Below are 16,908 nucleotides of genomic sequence, written 5' to 3' on the forward strand. Positions count from 1 at the left end.
TGTTCATAACAAAAAGGGTACCAAAAGATCCCTGCTTTTTCCTCAGCCTTATGTGCTACTAAACGAATAACTTTCATTTAAGCCTTCTACAAGGGAAATATAAATAGCTACACACTAACCAAATATAGAAATCAATTTCTTCGTGATATACTCTCTACAGAGACAAGTAGGAAAATCTCCACTGATCGGGCTACATGAGATGAAACAGCCAGACTTCCTTCAAGGAGAAAGTATCTCATATAATGCAAAGAGAAAGAAATAAACAACAGAAGTGAAATATTCATTCCACTACCTTTTAAGAAGTCAGAAAGAATTGCATTGCAATATAACTATTAAGAATGCTATATCTAAAGAAAATATATTAAAACACTAACAAGTTAATCACATATTAGTTTTGAAGAGAGTGTTGGTATTACTCTGCAGCATCTATATTAATGCTGCACATAAGTTCACATAAACTTTGATCTTCCAATGAAATTATGATAGTTAACAAAATATAGACCCTGTAAAATGGAGACTGTCATTCTTTAAAAATAAAATGTCATTCTTTGTGAACCAGCTCAGGGAGATTAATTGCCATCCATGTTTTAGTAAAGTCTCAAATGCTGGAGACGCAGCACCAGAGCAACCAGGGAGGTAAAGAGCAGAATGAACGATGAACAGAAGCCAGTGGGTGAGATGGACAAGGGCAAAGCAGAAAGACAAGCACAGCTCACAATTGTGCAGGCTGGAGTGGAAGGAAAGAGGTAGATAACAAGCAAAGAAAGCAGAGACTAAATTATAGAGGTAAATTCTGTGCTTCTGATGGTATTGGAAAGACATAAATCAGGTGAACACTAAGGATATTCTGAGAAGGACAATAAGAAATCTTGCATACTTATTCATTAAATACACAAGTCCTGTGGTTATTACATAATGATATATTTACAGCCATTAAACACTTCTATAAAACAGTGAATTAAGATTGCAAAGATAATTCTGATTTTCACAAATTCAAGTTGATTGTGCTGTTGCTGGGTAGAATAAGCTGAACAATTATATAAACATTGATAGTGAAAAGCATAGTGAAAGTAGTGAAAGTTTTTTTTTTCTTTTTCTTTCTTTCTTTTCTTTTTTTTAACAACAAAAAAAAATAAGATAAAATGTACCTTGCATATTGTCTTAATCATGAGGAGAATCTATGGGTTCCAGGCCTGATTTATACCACTGCTTTCAATTTGTGACTTAAGTCGTTCTTTCAGTTTTTAATAATTTGTCTACTGCTGGGTCATTAATTATTCCATATTAAGCAGACTTCCTACTTTATTAATCTGAATCCGGATTCCATCCAACAAGATGAATATTAAAATAGTTGTAGAGAAAACAGTTTCCTCAACTGAAGTCACTGATGGCAGCCATAAGTGCTAATATCTTAATTAACAGGTTTTTGCTGAGTACATAGAAGACTATCCCAGCAGAGACAAGTCAGAGGTGACTGAAAACATTCTCAGAGAGATGAATGTGACAGATTTCCTACTGAGTATTTTTGTGGTGCTTGGACAAATACAAGATTGAAAAAGATATCAGCAAACAATAAGATTAATTGATGAATGATCTTGTCTATGAGAAGAAGACTTTATTGTGAAGAGTGCTAAAAAAAAAAACACTTATTTTTTTGTTGAGACTCCTTCAATCAAATGAACACATAAGTAATTATTCCATCTTGTTATAAGTGCATTTCAATATTCAAAACTATCTCCTGTTAACTATGTCTAGAAGCAATGTTTTGAGCTTGAGAAACTTGTTGCTTCACTGGAGTAAATCAGTACTGCTCCACTATAATGTGTTTACTACCCCAACAGATAAACCAAGAAGAACAGTTAACATTGACCTTTAATATATTCCAAAAGGAATTACAATTGAAGCCTTTACACTATTCAGTCTAATCATGGTACATTTTCCACACTCAGTGCTAAAGATTGGCACTTAACTACTGCACACCACTATATACTTTTGTATCAAAATTATTTAATATTGTTTTGGAACAATCAACATATTATCTAGGGATACTTTTCTCTAATTTAGTTAAAATATGAACAGATTCCAGACATTTATTTTCTATTAAGAGCAACAACAACCAACAAAATTGCTCTATGATATGTGATTCTCATGCTGCCCAGAAAACCTTTTTATTTGAACAATGTATGTGTACATTTCAGCTGGAATGTATCAGAGGTTTTGAATGATCTAGCCCACCAGTATACCAGGTATTACTGTGGAAGCAGATTTTTAGCATTTAGAATTCTCCTTCATATTTCTCTTCCTGAATCTATAACAAATGTCATTCAGATTCCACAGGTGCATGTAATTGACACCAAACTGTATGTATATTCAGTGAATGCAAGTAAATTCAGACAATTATACATATTTTCAATATAATAATTATAAAATAAGAGAAGTACAATACCAAAGCTATCGAAGACACTAAAAAACCAGTTAAATTATCACAATAAAATTTCTAATTTAAAATTGCACCTTTTAATAGCTGGAATAGACAGTTTAGAAAGATGAGTACTGATTGTAATCATCACCACTAGTGTCAGTCAGTTTTGATATTTTTTATTTTATTTTGTCCCATCACAAGGAACTTTAATCTTCACACCTAGAATGCACACTAATCTCTGTTACTCTGTAAGAAAGCAAAACTGGCCTTTGTGATGATCCTTTTGCCCCCAGACATACTGATCCTAAAAGGTTGAGAGACTGAGATAGCAACCTGCTTCCTCAGGCTATCTCCAGCTTTTAGAAACAGTTTTGCAAATGTGTTTTTTGAAAATAGGCAAGATATAAGGGTAAACAAGGTTTGCATGGGATCTGCAGAAGTCATGGCTCATAGAAGTTTTTAATTTCTTAACATAAGGTCAAGATACTATTCACTTAAACAGTTTAAGCAAACAAGATAGTACCATGAAGCACAGGGGAATTGTTAGCAAAGGGAGGAGACAAGCAGACATTATTTCCTTTTTCGAATAAAAATATCCAGTCAGCAGGGAGAAAGGAGAATTAATAGTCATGTACAACCTGCAGAGTAAGACTAAAAAACTCACTATAAATGAAGAGACTAAAATATTCTCGGTATGGAGAAGAGAAAAATGAAACTGGTAAGAAAATGTCAGCATAGCTCCTTAAGGGATTCCTCAGAGATTAGATTAATAAAAAATCTAAACTTCTAAAATACAGGTGGAAAAAGAACAAAATTGGAATATAGGATGTTCAATTAGAGTTTGTAGGAAAGTTATGGAAGTAGAAAGAATTAAGAGCAGGCATAAGGTAAGAGCAATGAAGGATTAAGAGTATTTATTTTTATTTAAGGAAGAAATAAAATTCACTAAAAAGAAAACAGGTTGAGTAATACATCTTCTAGTTCTGTATTTCTGGAAGAACTTCTGTATAAAATCATACGCAAATTTGCTCAAAGCACATTGTTAGGACTTTTCATTGTTAAGGAAAAGACCATCATTTAAGAATATGCAAGGCACACTTGCATTCTGCAATTGCCAAATTTTGTTATTTACTCTGAACAGCAGTCATGTGCTACTGTTTTTAACAGATTAATTTGTGAATGTATGTTGTGTGTATACAACTCAGGGTAGAATTCTGCATTCCTATACAAAGTCATTCTCTAAAATTTTGATAGTTGCTTCCTTCATAGGAAAGCATAGTTGAGCTGAGATTTCAAGGAACACTTCCGAAAGCAGCAGAATGAATTCACAACCTAATGGAAGAGGAGTAATAGCAGCACAAACCACATTTCCGCCCTTTGAATACTGTAATGTTCTTGAAACAGGAAAGGATCTTTAAATGTTTATTTAAGAATTTAAATGAAAACTATCTGTTTGAGATGAAAACACAAAGTTTTGACTCTAATGTGGATCAGAATGGGTGTCAAAGTTTTTTCTAATAATCTAGGCTTCTTCTGTCTTCTCACCTTCAGCAAAACTACTTTCTTGGAAATAATTTAAAAGATGATTACTACAGAGGAAATCTGGAACCCTCTTTGCCTGAAGAAGGACAAAAATATATTGGAATCAGTGCACAGCAACTTGCAGACTTCCAGCAGAATTATATGATTCTATGATTACATGGTGTTGTACACTGTGGATATTGAATTCCCATTCAACTTTCCATAGGAACATAGCACACAAAAATGTAGCAAATCCTACCACAGGATTTCTGTTTCATTATTACATATGTAAACTTGGAGTCATGCACAGTAAACAGCAATAGGATAAAACCAATACCTTGATACTAAAACTCTAGATTGGGATGGTAATGGTTAATTCTACTCTTTTCAGATCTTTTGCACAAAGACCAGTTGTCTTAGTTTTTCATGGCACATAAAGAAGGATATAGCAATATGCACATTACATAGGTATGTACATTTTCCATTTTATGTCTGTAAGATTAATTGTATAAAGTAAATTAGGAATAAATGGAAATAAAATTGCTTTAAAAAGTCATATGAAGATGAACTGCCTGCTCAGAAAGGCCTATTGCAAATGCTTCAATGATAATAGTCAATCTAAATTCCAGACAACCAAGTAAAAAAATCTGCTTAACACAAATTAAATAATACATCTGACTGCTTAAAGCAGTGGACTGTATTGGCACCAATTAAGCCTAAAAAATTCTGTAAGTATTCTCTGCTGCTATTAGCATGTGCTGTTAAGAATTCCATTATTCAACTGTTTCATGAAACGAGAAGCACATTTTTTCAGGTACCTTCCAAATACCACACTTTACTTACATAGCCACTGATTTTGCTTTTAACAGAACATTAGGCTACACAATATAGATGCATATGTAGCAAACGTTACTTTTAATCACTGTATAATCTTGAGAAGGTCATATTCTCAAGTGCTGGCATGTTTTGTCATATTTGGCACATCTACTAAATGATACCAGATCTGGACTGCTATGTTTTGCATCTAACCTTTAATATGCTGTTTTACTTTCTACATGTGACTGAACTATTCCAGGGAAATAGCGTCCTCCTTAAGTAAACTGCATTCTTTTGAATGAAAAACGCAACCTTCAATAATACTGTGCTCTCACTGGTGGTTCTAAATTATAATAAACTAACAAGGTACATAGGTCAAAGATAGGCCTTCCTTGCAGAAACAATTTCATTCTCCTACACATAGTCAGAATCCAGACACAAGACCTCACGGTGCTGTTAGTGTGAACTCTTATCAGCATTTTTACTGCTGACCTGAGTGAAGGTCAACCTTCAGCCTTTCAGCAGTAGGGATTATGAGCTCATCCCCACTAATGTTTTGGCGCAGGAATTGATTTTTTTTTCTTTTTATTGTGAGTCCCTCAGATGTCCCCACTTTTTGGGATATGATTTGCATTTTGTTTCAGAGTATACAATATGGATTCCTTTGCAATGAAATTAAATAGGATGTATGCTCCAGGAGTGCTCCTTCTGAACTGCAGGTGCTAGTGGATGTTCAGTGCATTGTATCAGACATGACTTCATCCAAAATAAATCTCTGAAATAAATATTGTGCAAACAACAAGACATTAGCACCAAGCATCTAGGTCTACCCATCAATTTATATAGGGCTGATACTATTTACAACTCCATTATGTAGATATAACATACCTATATATAAATAAATACTATATATAAAAATATAAATATATAATATATACATATATATAACAAGTTCAAATTTAAGCACTGGACTTTTGTAACAGAACAAACACATATAGGGAAAAACATTATTATTGCATGCTAAATAGATGACTAAAACAAGTATCACATGATATTTGTAAATATTTGCAAATATTTATAAACATATTTCATATCAGCTAGTCTTTACTGCAGATCTCTCTGTAATACTTTTCACAGTATTCCATTAATATTGAGGCAATATTAATGACAAAAAGACTACTTCTAGTGGTACCAATATTTAACTTGTGAAAACTGCAAAACCAACAAAAACAAATAGAAGATCAGAATAGCATTTCTTCACCTATCTGAAAAAGCACTGTTTTCAAACAGTAAGGGGTAGATATAAAAGCATCCATGAGTGCTCTTATTCTTCCTCAAATCAAAACAGCTGCATACACTATTTTAATAAGTAATATCCTTTTAATAAACCATGACTACACACCAACTAGTTATTAGCAACCATCAAACCTGGACACTTCGACAACCAAATCTGGGGCTTCTGCATTTTGAAAAGAAGGAAATTTTTAGTTGTAAGAAGATGGCTCCTCTGGAGTATCCATAGCAGTTCCAATAGTGAGAACAGTGAATACAGATTTACATACAGTAACTCCATTTAGTATACTATTCGGTATTGCACCTTTAAAAGGAAGTGAATTTACAATGACCTGAATTACCTCTACCTGTAGTAGGAAAAAGTTGCTAATGATACTGTCAGGAAGGTTTCTTCACATTCTACTCTAAGAGCATGATTCCTTTGTTTCATGGCCTATATATGACAAATGTGACAGATGGCACCAACTGGCCCTGCACACTAAAAAGAAAGAGCTTTGAAAAGTTGCTATTGGGAAATACAACGAATATACCTTGTGATGCTGACTGCCTAAAACTATCTTCTGAAATTTGCTCCTAACACCAGAAAAACATGACAAATGAGTTCACACAATATAGTTCTGGACAACTGTCCACCAATTTCTCCTGACTTTGTAATCTTATCTAAGTCAGCTATTAAGTAAATCCAGCATCCATTACTTCACAGATATATTGTTCAATGCAGTTTATTAAGCCAGCAGAGAATGACTGAATACCACAACTGCCTGAAGCAGATTTTCCAGTTTCAGTGAAGCCTAGAAAGTTGTTAAATTGCCAAAGCAGGCAACATAAACCATTGACCTTAGAGTTAAAATATCATAAAGGCAGTTTTAAGGGTAAATTAAACCACCACATTTATATTCTTAGAATCTTTCTGAATTACAAGGAGATAAAATATCCACTCTACTTTCACTTGAAGGACTTTGCATCCCAAACACAGCTTATGACTTCTGTATATTAATTTCCTGAACTTCTTCACTTGGAGGAAAAAAAAAAAAAAAGAAAAAAAAAAAGAGGAAAAAAATAACAAAAACAAAATAATATATCCCATAAAAAAGTGATAAAGTTGATAGTGAAGAAGCCTGGGAATGAAGTTTCACAAAAGTGATTCAGAAAGCACTGAAGCAATGAGTAGAAGTCCACTCACTGACAATTCAAAGTGTTTTGATTGTTTTGGTTTTCAGTAAACATCCAATTTATTAAAGGTCCACACATTTAGAAATGACTGATCTACCCTCAGCTCTGTGATTTTTGAAGATATTCTCACTCTGTAAGGACTACCTGTTTGTACAATATGTACGTGTTCTCGTGTATTTAAATACTTTTGATTTCTTTTAATTTTCAAGAGTTTAGAATATCTGATTTATTCACACCACACTGAAGAATTTCAAATCAGGCTGTAATGCATTACTCTGAGACAAAATTACTTTTACAAAATCCTTGTTACTTTTTAGAACCTATTGGTTTTAGAACCATATTATAGACCAAGACTGTTTTTTTGTTTGTTTTCCAAACAAGTATTCAAAAGAGCGTTCATTACTGTAACCCATTGCTATAAAAGCATTATTTCTAGCCTACCCAGCATCTCTGCAGGATATTTCCAGTATCTTAAAGTATTAACAAAGATTACTCCATATTTTAAATTGGGTAATTGTCAAGTTGAGGAAATTGGTTTAACTGTCTGGTATTCAAGGAATTTTAAAACCAGCTGGAAAACCCACTCTTAATCTTTAAAAATTATGAATATTTACTACTCATTAATACTTTCAAAGCAAATATGCACTGCAGCTGGTATGTACAACCTGACCAAGGGTTCATGAATCTGGAAGGAAAAAACATGTATGCTCTGCTGAGCTAGTGCTCAGACTGCCTCTTTTGCCTCACAGGGCTGCTGCTTGTGGCTGAAGCCTCAAGGGCAGGTCCCTCCAAGGGGACTTGAAGGCCTCATTATAGGTTTTTAATTAATTTAACCCTCCCCAAGCATCAGAATACTGTGTAGGATGGGGGCCATGAGCTGCTTCAGCCCATGAGCTGATGGGGGCCATAGTGCTGGTAGGGCAAGATTGTGGCCAAGGCCCATCCCAGCACCCCAGCTGGGGCAGCCCTAGCCCCATCACCAAGTGTCCCTGTGAGGGACCAAGAACTGCATTGAAATGAGTAGGGTACAGGGAGGCTGGGCAGGGGCAATAAGGGTGGGTAGATCCCTCATGGCCCTGATGCTGAGTTTTTGCTGCTGTCACTGTGACACTGACCTTTCTGAATGGCTTTGTTGTACTTTGGCTTTTCTTTCCAGGCACATAAAGTGTGCTTCAGACCTCCTTTGTTTATTCTCTAGAGAGAAGCACTATTTGCTATAGGGGTCTGCTCCTTCTTTTAAATTGCAACGAATAACTATATTGACAACGATAAAGGATGCTTTGTGAGCTGTTATTTGAGCTCAGAACAAACACAGTTGTGGTCACAGCTAAAAAAAAGCCCTTATCTCTTACCACCTGCACAAGTAGTTCTCGGATATGGATTGATTTTTATACTGAATGACATTTGAAATCCACCATGCTAATAAATATATATAGACAGCAACCATAAGCATGATGAAACAGAATCTAACACACTTCACTCCACTGCAGCATTTCTCTTCACATTTATCACTGAGGGACGGGCTTCAGGTCAGCCTGACACAGTTCAGAGCAGCAGAAACATTAAGGGACAAAATGTCTTACATAACCTAAGTGTAATTTAGTAGAACAACCTGCTAGATCTTTTTATTCTTATAAAAGAAAAAAAATGTTGTATTTCCATTTAAGTATGCATAGTTTTAAGAATGTAGAAACTGCACTGCTTGTTTCTGCTTACATTGTTTTCTGTTTTTTTTTTGGCCTTTCAAAAGAATAGAGTTACTGCAGGGCTTTTGCATTGCCAAATGTTAATCAATAGTTATGACAGAATACCAAGCACTGCTTCACCCTATGATATTATTTATAAAGCAGAATACTATTTGTTTAAGCCAGTAAACATTTGACAATTGCAAATTTCCTAGAAAATCAGTTTATCCAGCTACCAACAATGGCTCATCTGCTTTTAAAAATACTACCTTCTCCTCCCTTTAAGACATAATTTTAGAGATATCTTTCACAAATTAATAAACTGATATTGTGATCCTAGTATGTCTTTCAAATAAATATTTAGTTTTAGTAAGTATTTAAGTAAACAAATGAACAAACCAAAAATCTCCTGGCAAAGCCAAATAACTAAATGACAAGGAAAAAAAAAAAAAAAATCACTTTCACACTCTCTTAATCATTTCCAGTGAAATTTGAACAATATCTCCCAATATCTCCAGTTCGATATTTTCAACTATTTGAACCTTAACTGCCAAGTCAAGTCAGACCCATTACTCTAAATGACAAGTCAAAAAGCTCAAAGCAGAAGTAACATACTTCCCATCAACCTATATTATCATACAAGAACATTTAAATTCCTCAGCCCTAGGCAGAAAAAATTTGGATGCAGTGAAGGAGTCACTTACCTATTTAGTAAACTCCTCCTTCTGGCTACTAATTCCACAAATATTGCTAGTGTTCACAAAGAAGCTTTGGGAAGGATGCTGACATAGCACTGCACAAGTTAAGAGATTTCAGGTTCATGAAAAGTGATACATCATGAAAACAGTGGAACCAGGTCAGATTGTACACCTCTTTTGTTCAATTTCAAACAATGGATATAAAAGAGTAAGAACTGGCAAGACAATAGGATAATTCCCCATTGCTCTTTCAGCATCTGGAACTTCCTGAGCTGGATAAGTCTATATGCCATTAGAAACTGTCAATGGATTTGTTTTCCAAAATTATCCATTATATATTTCCAAGATTTCCCTTGAAACCATACAAGATTTTGGCATACACAGTATCCAGCTAGTTACACCGGTCTGCTATACAATTGAAAAAACATTGCTTCTTGTGCCTTTTGAACCTGACACCTGGTAGTTTCCTCTGTTACCTCCTACTTCTTGTACTGGAAAAGAGACAATATATCCTTACTTTCTTTAGAACATTTACAGACCTCTTACCTTTTCTCTAGCTCTAGTGTAATTAATGTTTAACCATATAGCCTCTATTACAGAACTCTAATCATTCTTTTTTGCCTTCTTTGGTGTATCAAAGTTTGGGGGACAAGAACTGTGCACAGTATTCAGGATATGGATGAAAGATGGATTTATACCATATATTTACCATTATAAAATTCTCTGTTAAACTATGACTTACACAGTAATCCTTGTATTTGATTTGGCTTTTGACAACAGCTAAGCACTAAGTTTATTACATAGAAGTATCCATTGTAAGATATCAATGTTTTGATGAATGATGACTTCACTTCTCCAAAAAACATATAAGGAAAATGCTCACAAAAGTGTGAGTAGGATTCTTCAGCTTTAGTTAGGAATACTAGCAGCCAGATAGGAATTTGGATTTCAAATACCCAGGAAAATCATGTTTTAGTGAGACAATAAGATTATAATGTTTAGAGTAAACTTCTTTATTAAATGTTATTGATTTACTTAAGTGAAGGAGACTCCAAACAAAATTAACATTGAAAATTTTTCACAAAGGCTTTCCAGAAATAAGTTTCAAGAGTAGCAAAGCATGAAAGCTTCAAAATAGGATGAATTCTAGGAAAACCAGAGGCAACAAAAGTTTGACTCTACAAGCAGTAAGGTTCTGCAAAACACTTCAGTTACTTCCCTATTGCATTTATTCCCAGAACTAATCTGTTACGTGTTATACACTCCTTCTTCATTTTCTTGGACTGCAGAGTAGAAAATTTTACACATTTCAGCAAATGACTTATCACTGGATAAAAACAAACATGTTGTATGGAACAGGCCTGTCCATATATGAAGTGCTTTTAGTATTAAATTATGGTAAAATGCATTAAAAATGCTTGTAATTAGTAAAAAATATCAGCTCTATCAAAACTTCATCTGAGCTTATCCAACATTAAATAATTCTATGATTTTTTTACAACAATTTCTTGACTTAAATTTATATGTCACATGGAATTTTTCATCAGTTTTAACAGAAAAGGAAAAAAATAAAATAAAGTATTAACTTACATGGTAAAAACATCAATAACATCTCCTGCAACTCTTGTCATTTCAAAGTAGGTTTGCAGAATGTTGACAGTTCCTGAAAGTGCTTCATGTCCACAGCCACAGAACAGCGCGACGCCAGCATACAGCAAGATGGTAGCAATCAAAGATGCATAGGGAATACCTCCCAGGCATTTGATGCAACACTCAAAGCACCCTACATGAAAAGAAAGTTGTATGTTAACATATTATATCAAGGAAGGAAAAAAAAAAAAAAAATCTTTTTCTCTTGAGAAATGCTTCTGAAAAGTGAAGAGATATTTGATCAGGTATAATAATGCATAATTTCAGAAAAATCCATGAGAGGACAAATGTTAATTGAACTTCTGAGTTTTCTCAGTTGATACTTGACCTATTAAATGTAGAAAGCCAGCTGATTAACATGAAATTTTAAACAGTGAGTTCCTTGTACAGTTTCATGTTTTTACTCAGAGCAGATTATTGTCAGTTCTAGGTTATTCCAATATTCACAATTCAGCTATTGGATTACTGTGGAGGATCCTCAATAATAGGGAACCACAGAGAGTATCCTATTCAATTCCTTCCATCACCGTAGGTTTACTCCATTTATTTCATTTGCACATACCGACAACAAAATTTCTCCACCCCACAGCATCATTTTGAGGGTGTAACCAAATGTTCACTTGCCAAAATACCTCACAATAATAGATGAAGATATGCACTCAAAAGGCACAGATTAAGAAACAGTTGTAGAAGCTGAATTTTCTTGCCACTCATTTTACCTTCCTAAGTGAGGGCAATTGCTCTTGATTTATACCAGGACAACCTTTCCTCCAGCCATCGATCTCTAAATTGATGCTTAGTTCCACAACAAACCCTCTCCCCAGCATGTGTGTTCAGGTTTCTGGCACTACTTTGCCTAGTTTGACTAGCAGCTTCACAAATGCAAAATCTCTACCAAATCTCTCCAGTTCCATAACAACTTTTATATCCTGTAGAGCCCTGCATTTTACCTTCTGGAAGGATAGAAAAGGCAGGAACCTGTGGCAGAGGTAGAGCAGACAGCATTGTAAATGAGTAAATACTAATTTTACTCATTTACAATGAGTAAATACTCATTTATCATTTATCTAGCTCTTCCACAGGCCCACTACCTTTCTCACTACTTAATGACTAATTCTAGAGTTTTCAGTGTCGTCAAACCAACACAAAACTGAAGAAAAGCAATGAATCTTACAAATAAGATTTTAAAATTGATATCACATATCATTCATAAACCACAAAAGGTAATGAGCTGTAGGTAACATTTGCTCCAATTATTTTCTTTAAACTGTTCAGAATGTGAAAATAGCTGTTTAATAACAGAACAATAGAAATGCTATTTTAACTAGCAAAATGCTATTGAACCACCAGTACAGAATGTGACTCAGCTGTACCTTTTATGTATACGTCTCTATGACAGCGACAGCCATTCAGAGCTCTGAACACCATATTCACAAGGAAGCTAAAACACACAGACACAGAAATAATTACTAGAAATGATTTTTAAAAGTGTATAGGGTTTTGATGTTTGATTTCCTCTGGAAATAGAGGCACCAGTACTTTCAAACTGTTTACTCTGCAAAATGAGCCTATTCAACCTCATACAGTTCAGCATTTACACTTACTATTCTTAAATTTACCAATATTTTCCCTCAGGCAAAAATCTAGATCTGCTGGGACTATGTATTTCTACAAAAATGATAGGAAGTAATCCAAAGTACCATTCTTCTTTGGTACTTGAAATACGAAGAACTGCATTGATCTTTTTTTATGTCATTCCACAGAAAAAATGTAATAGTGAAATACATAGTTTTTGACAAGACAGGGAATTGTATGTGGATAACGTTGAACTCTAAATACTGGCTATATTTAGCTACCAAAATTAATGTTTCATCTCATACATCCATTATCCAGTCAGAGAAGATCTCATAGGCAGCTACCTCAGCTCCTCTTAGTAGAATCTTTACTATTATTAGTAATACCCTTAGTATAGGTATACAAACTTCTGTTTTAAAAGGCTTGTAAAGTGTTCTTTACACAGGCTTTGTCTAGACAAATCTGTGCACTATGCTTCTAGTTTACACTTTTTGTTTGTATGTGTGCAATATTCTAACATACCTCCAAGTGCACCAGCTAAACTTAATTTGACCTCATCTGTTTATGTGATCTCTTTTCTACATTAAGGAAATAAATGATTCAGATCTTGAGCAGAAGCAGAAGCTGTGATTGTATTTGCTAATTATCCACACAAATCGCATCATCACAATCATTTCCTTTTTTGTGCTTCAGTGATATATGAACTCTTTCTCCTCAGTGCAGGATATATAACTGACAAATAAAAAAAAAAACAAACACATTTCTGGACAGTTCATTTAAAAATAAATAAATAAAAGAGATTCAGGACCTACATCTCTTGCCACTTCAATCTGTGGAAGTGAAGAATAAAACATGATATAATAACAGAATGAATGTATAATACTGTCTTCCAAGCAAGCTGTTAAGAAAACATATCCTGCCCAGAATACTATGGAAAAATAAACATAGAAGAAAAAATAAACAGAGAGTACAGAGGTATATTTTGGGTTTGCATTGTTCTGCCTTCAGAAGGCATTTCTGGATATAATTTCTAAGAGTCCATTATTGATTAATCACAGATAACTACAAGTGAACAAGTACCTCTGAAGATCATATAACATTCTAATAACATTTGTTCTTAACTTTTTTTTTTTTTTTTAATTTTTCTTAAAGACTTTTCTATCTACTGTTAGCTGATAGAACAGTAGAGCCCAGGTAACATGAACTACAGAAATTTGAAATGGAAAACGGAGTAAGAGAATCTTCCTTGCCTTCCATGCCTGGCTAAGCATGCACTTTTTCATATTTAGATTCATACCATTTGACACACAGTTTTCATGACAAATCAACTCAAATACAGTTTCCCAGATGACCGTGAAACATACAGATTTAGTTCTGAATTTTTCGAAGTTAGCTTTAACCTCATGAAGTAAAGCTACTATTATGTAATATTTGACTTGGTAAATACATCCATCAAAACATGCAATTCTGGGGAAAAAAAATAAAAAATAAAAAAAGCAACACATTTTTTCTCAGATCTAATACAAAACAAACAAACAAACAAAAACTTATTATTCAACAGGTGGCATGACTTCTTGATCTGAAACTGTTCTCCGTAACATTTTACAGGTCTGTCCCCAAGAAATATTCAGCAAAACAAATGCACATCAGATAAAATAGATTCCAACTTCTTTCTTTCTTTCTTTCTCTTTTTTTTTTAATATTCTGCTTATAAATCAGTATCATATTTCAAATAGCACCATATTCCCCAAAGATTTTTTAAACATCATTTCAATTTCCAGAAGTTATTTTGTGCTTAGAAAATTCTGACTCAGAACTAAAACTTTACCTGAACAAATATACTAAGGCCAATATTGTATTTGCAATCTATGAATCATGTCCATTATGATTTCCTTTCAATTTTTAAAAATGTGCATGGAGTAGAAATTCCTGTAGTATAACTTGGAATATGAACAGTCTTTGTCTCAATGGTGGAGTAAATTAAATTACACGTTCATCAAGCACGTTCATGTGTACATGTCCAGACTCTGGATCTGAAATCAGTTTTACATCTTAGTCACATCTGCAAAAATAGCACACATTCAGTGGTTATCACTGTAAGGAATAAAAAAAAGTTCTATCGAGGAACATGAGTATCACTCAGTCGTGACAAAAATAAATACAGACTGTCATATGATGAAAATTGTATCTTCACTTCCTCATCTTCAAGTTGTGTGATCAAAATATTTGCTTGAATTAGCACATGGTATTTGGAGGTTTCAGTTGTATATTTATATTTTGTCAAGGAATTTTCCTTTGATCTTCATACAAATTGTGTTTTAATTTTACCTAAGAAAAAAGAGCCTGCTGACCTGAAAGCTCTAACTACATCACAGCAGAGTAACAAGCAGAAGCACTCCAACTCTCTTTATATTGTCCCAAGTACAGAAGACAAGGCATTTGAGATATAGCTTACTTAGCAAAGCTGTAAATATGAGGAAGCACCATTTCAGAATCAATCAGCAAAGACCATCCTTGTACTGTGATTTGGAAAACGTGTGTTGCAGACATATCTTGCATGATTGACCTCTAGCTGTGAACCAGGGTCATTCACAGAATATATCTTTGCTACCACCCTCCACCATTATACCAGAACTATTGGAAACAAGAAGAAAACTTGTTATATCAAATACTAACAATTAAAATACCTCTCTTTATCTGGCTGTCCAGAGATGTTACTCCTTTAAATTTGGTTTCTATAAGAATGTTTACTTGGAATTACCTATCCAGCAATAAAAATGACTTTTACCACATAGTTAATTCTAAGAAGAGTAAGAATGTAGAAGAATACTCTGTGTAGAAGAGTAAGAATAATGCACACAGAAAAAATCTCAAGAGGATTTTCAGGAAAAAGACAATTAATTGCAAGAAAATACTGAAATATGCAGGTATCCAAGAGGATACATTAAATTCTGTAATTTTACTGGACCTACTTTGACTTGTTATCTTCTTAGAGTGACTGGATGTTAGATAATCATAAATTATCTAGCATGGAAATTCAAAATGGTACAGGTTAGGCCTTTGTAGTCATCCTACAGTGGACAGTTGCATCAGTTGCTGCACTCAACATGGGATGAAGGATAAGAGGAACTGTGAAAAGACTTTTGTTTATTTAGATGTAGAATTCCTGGAAATAGATTAAAATATCTAAGATTGTACGTTCTCACAACTACTGCAATACATGTTTGCTAGCACGTATCCCACTGGCCAAAAAGACAACTTCAAGCAGTGTGGGTGTAGTTTGATCACGCTGGATATTGAGGACAACTCATTTCTTCGAATGTCTCACTTTATATTAACTGGCATTAAAAATATTCTGGAAATCACCATTTTGCACTGGTTAGGATAACGTGATTATCCAGAAAACTGCAGAGAGGATCAGCATCTCAGCAACCTACCACCAGAAGCCACTTGTCAAGGTCTCAGACCTCCACGATTGTCCCTCCCTAGAAATATAATTTCACACAACTCATCCAATAATAAAAAGAAAAAAAAAAAAATCTTTCTTTCTTTACTGACTGTGCTCTGGTTTTCTATCTTATAGAAAGCTTCAGTCATCAAAGGAATATGATTAATTATTTAAATGATATTTTGATTATCTCAGCATGGAACTGGAAAGTATCCACACACAGGCCACAATAACAACAATAATATTGCAGTGTAAAAATCCAGAATTTTGCATCATATTTACTGCCAAATTGTGTCTTCAGGTTACAAACAGAACTTTCAGAAACATTAATAGATTATACAACTCTTTGAAGCCTGCGTCAAATGAAAAATGAAAAGAAAAATGATCTAAATACAAACTATAGCCTAAAAACGAAGTGTTAAGGGACTGCATAAACTGAACATATATGGAGGAATCTTCTAGTGAAAAAAGGCACATAGTTTTATTGCCATCTTTAAAAATTGATGTTTTCATATGGGGCTAAATGCTGAAATAGCTGAAACTAAAGCAGTAGAGGTGAAATGTTTGGCACTTCAGCATACCTTAAATTCCAGAAAATGTTTGTAAACTTGCCTGCAGCCATTACAA

The 16,908-nt window shown here is 34.1% G+C and overlaps 1 protein-coding gene across 1 annotated transcript in view; it reads right to left on the minus strand.

Annotated features, from left to right (window-relative positions):
• The window catches only part of GPM6A (glycoprotein M6A), a 115,648-nt gene that overhangs the window by 25,869 nt on the left and 72,871 nt on the right, over positions 1-16,908 (minus strand). Inside the window, exon 2 of the mRNA XM_035325457.1 lies at positions 11,199-11,391. Coding sequence (XP_035181348.1) covers positions 11,199-11,391 — 193 coding nt within the window. The remainder of the gene's footprint in view (positions 1-11,198; positions 11,392-16,908) is intronic.

Source organism: Oxyura jamaicensis, chromosome 4 (assembly GCF_011077185.1).
Source record: "Oxyura jamaicensis isolate SHBP4307 breed ruddy duck chromosome 4, BPBGC_Ojam_1.0, whole genome shotgun sequence".
NCBI lineage: Eukaryota > Metazoa > Chordata > Aves > Anseriformes > Anatidae > Oxyura > Oxyura jamaicensis.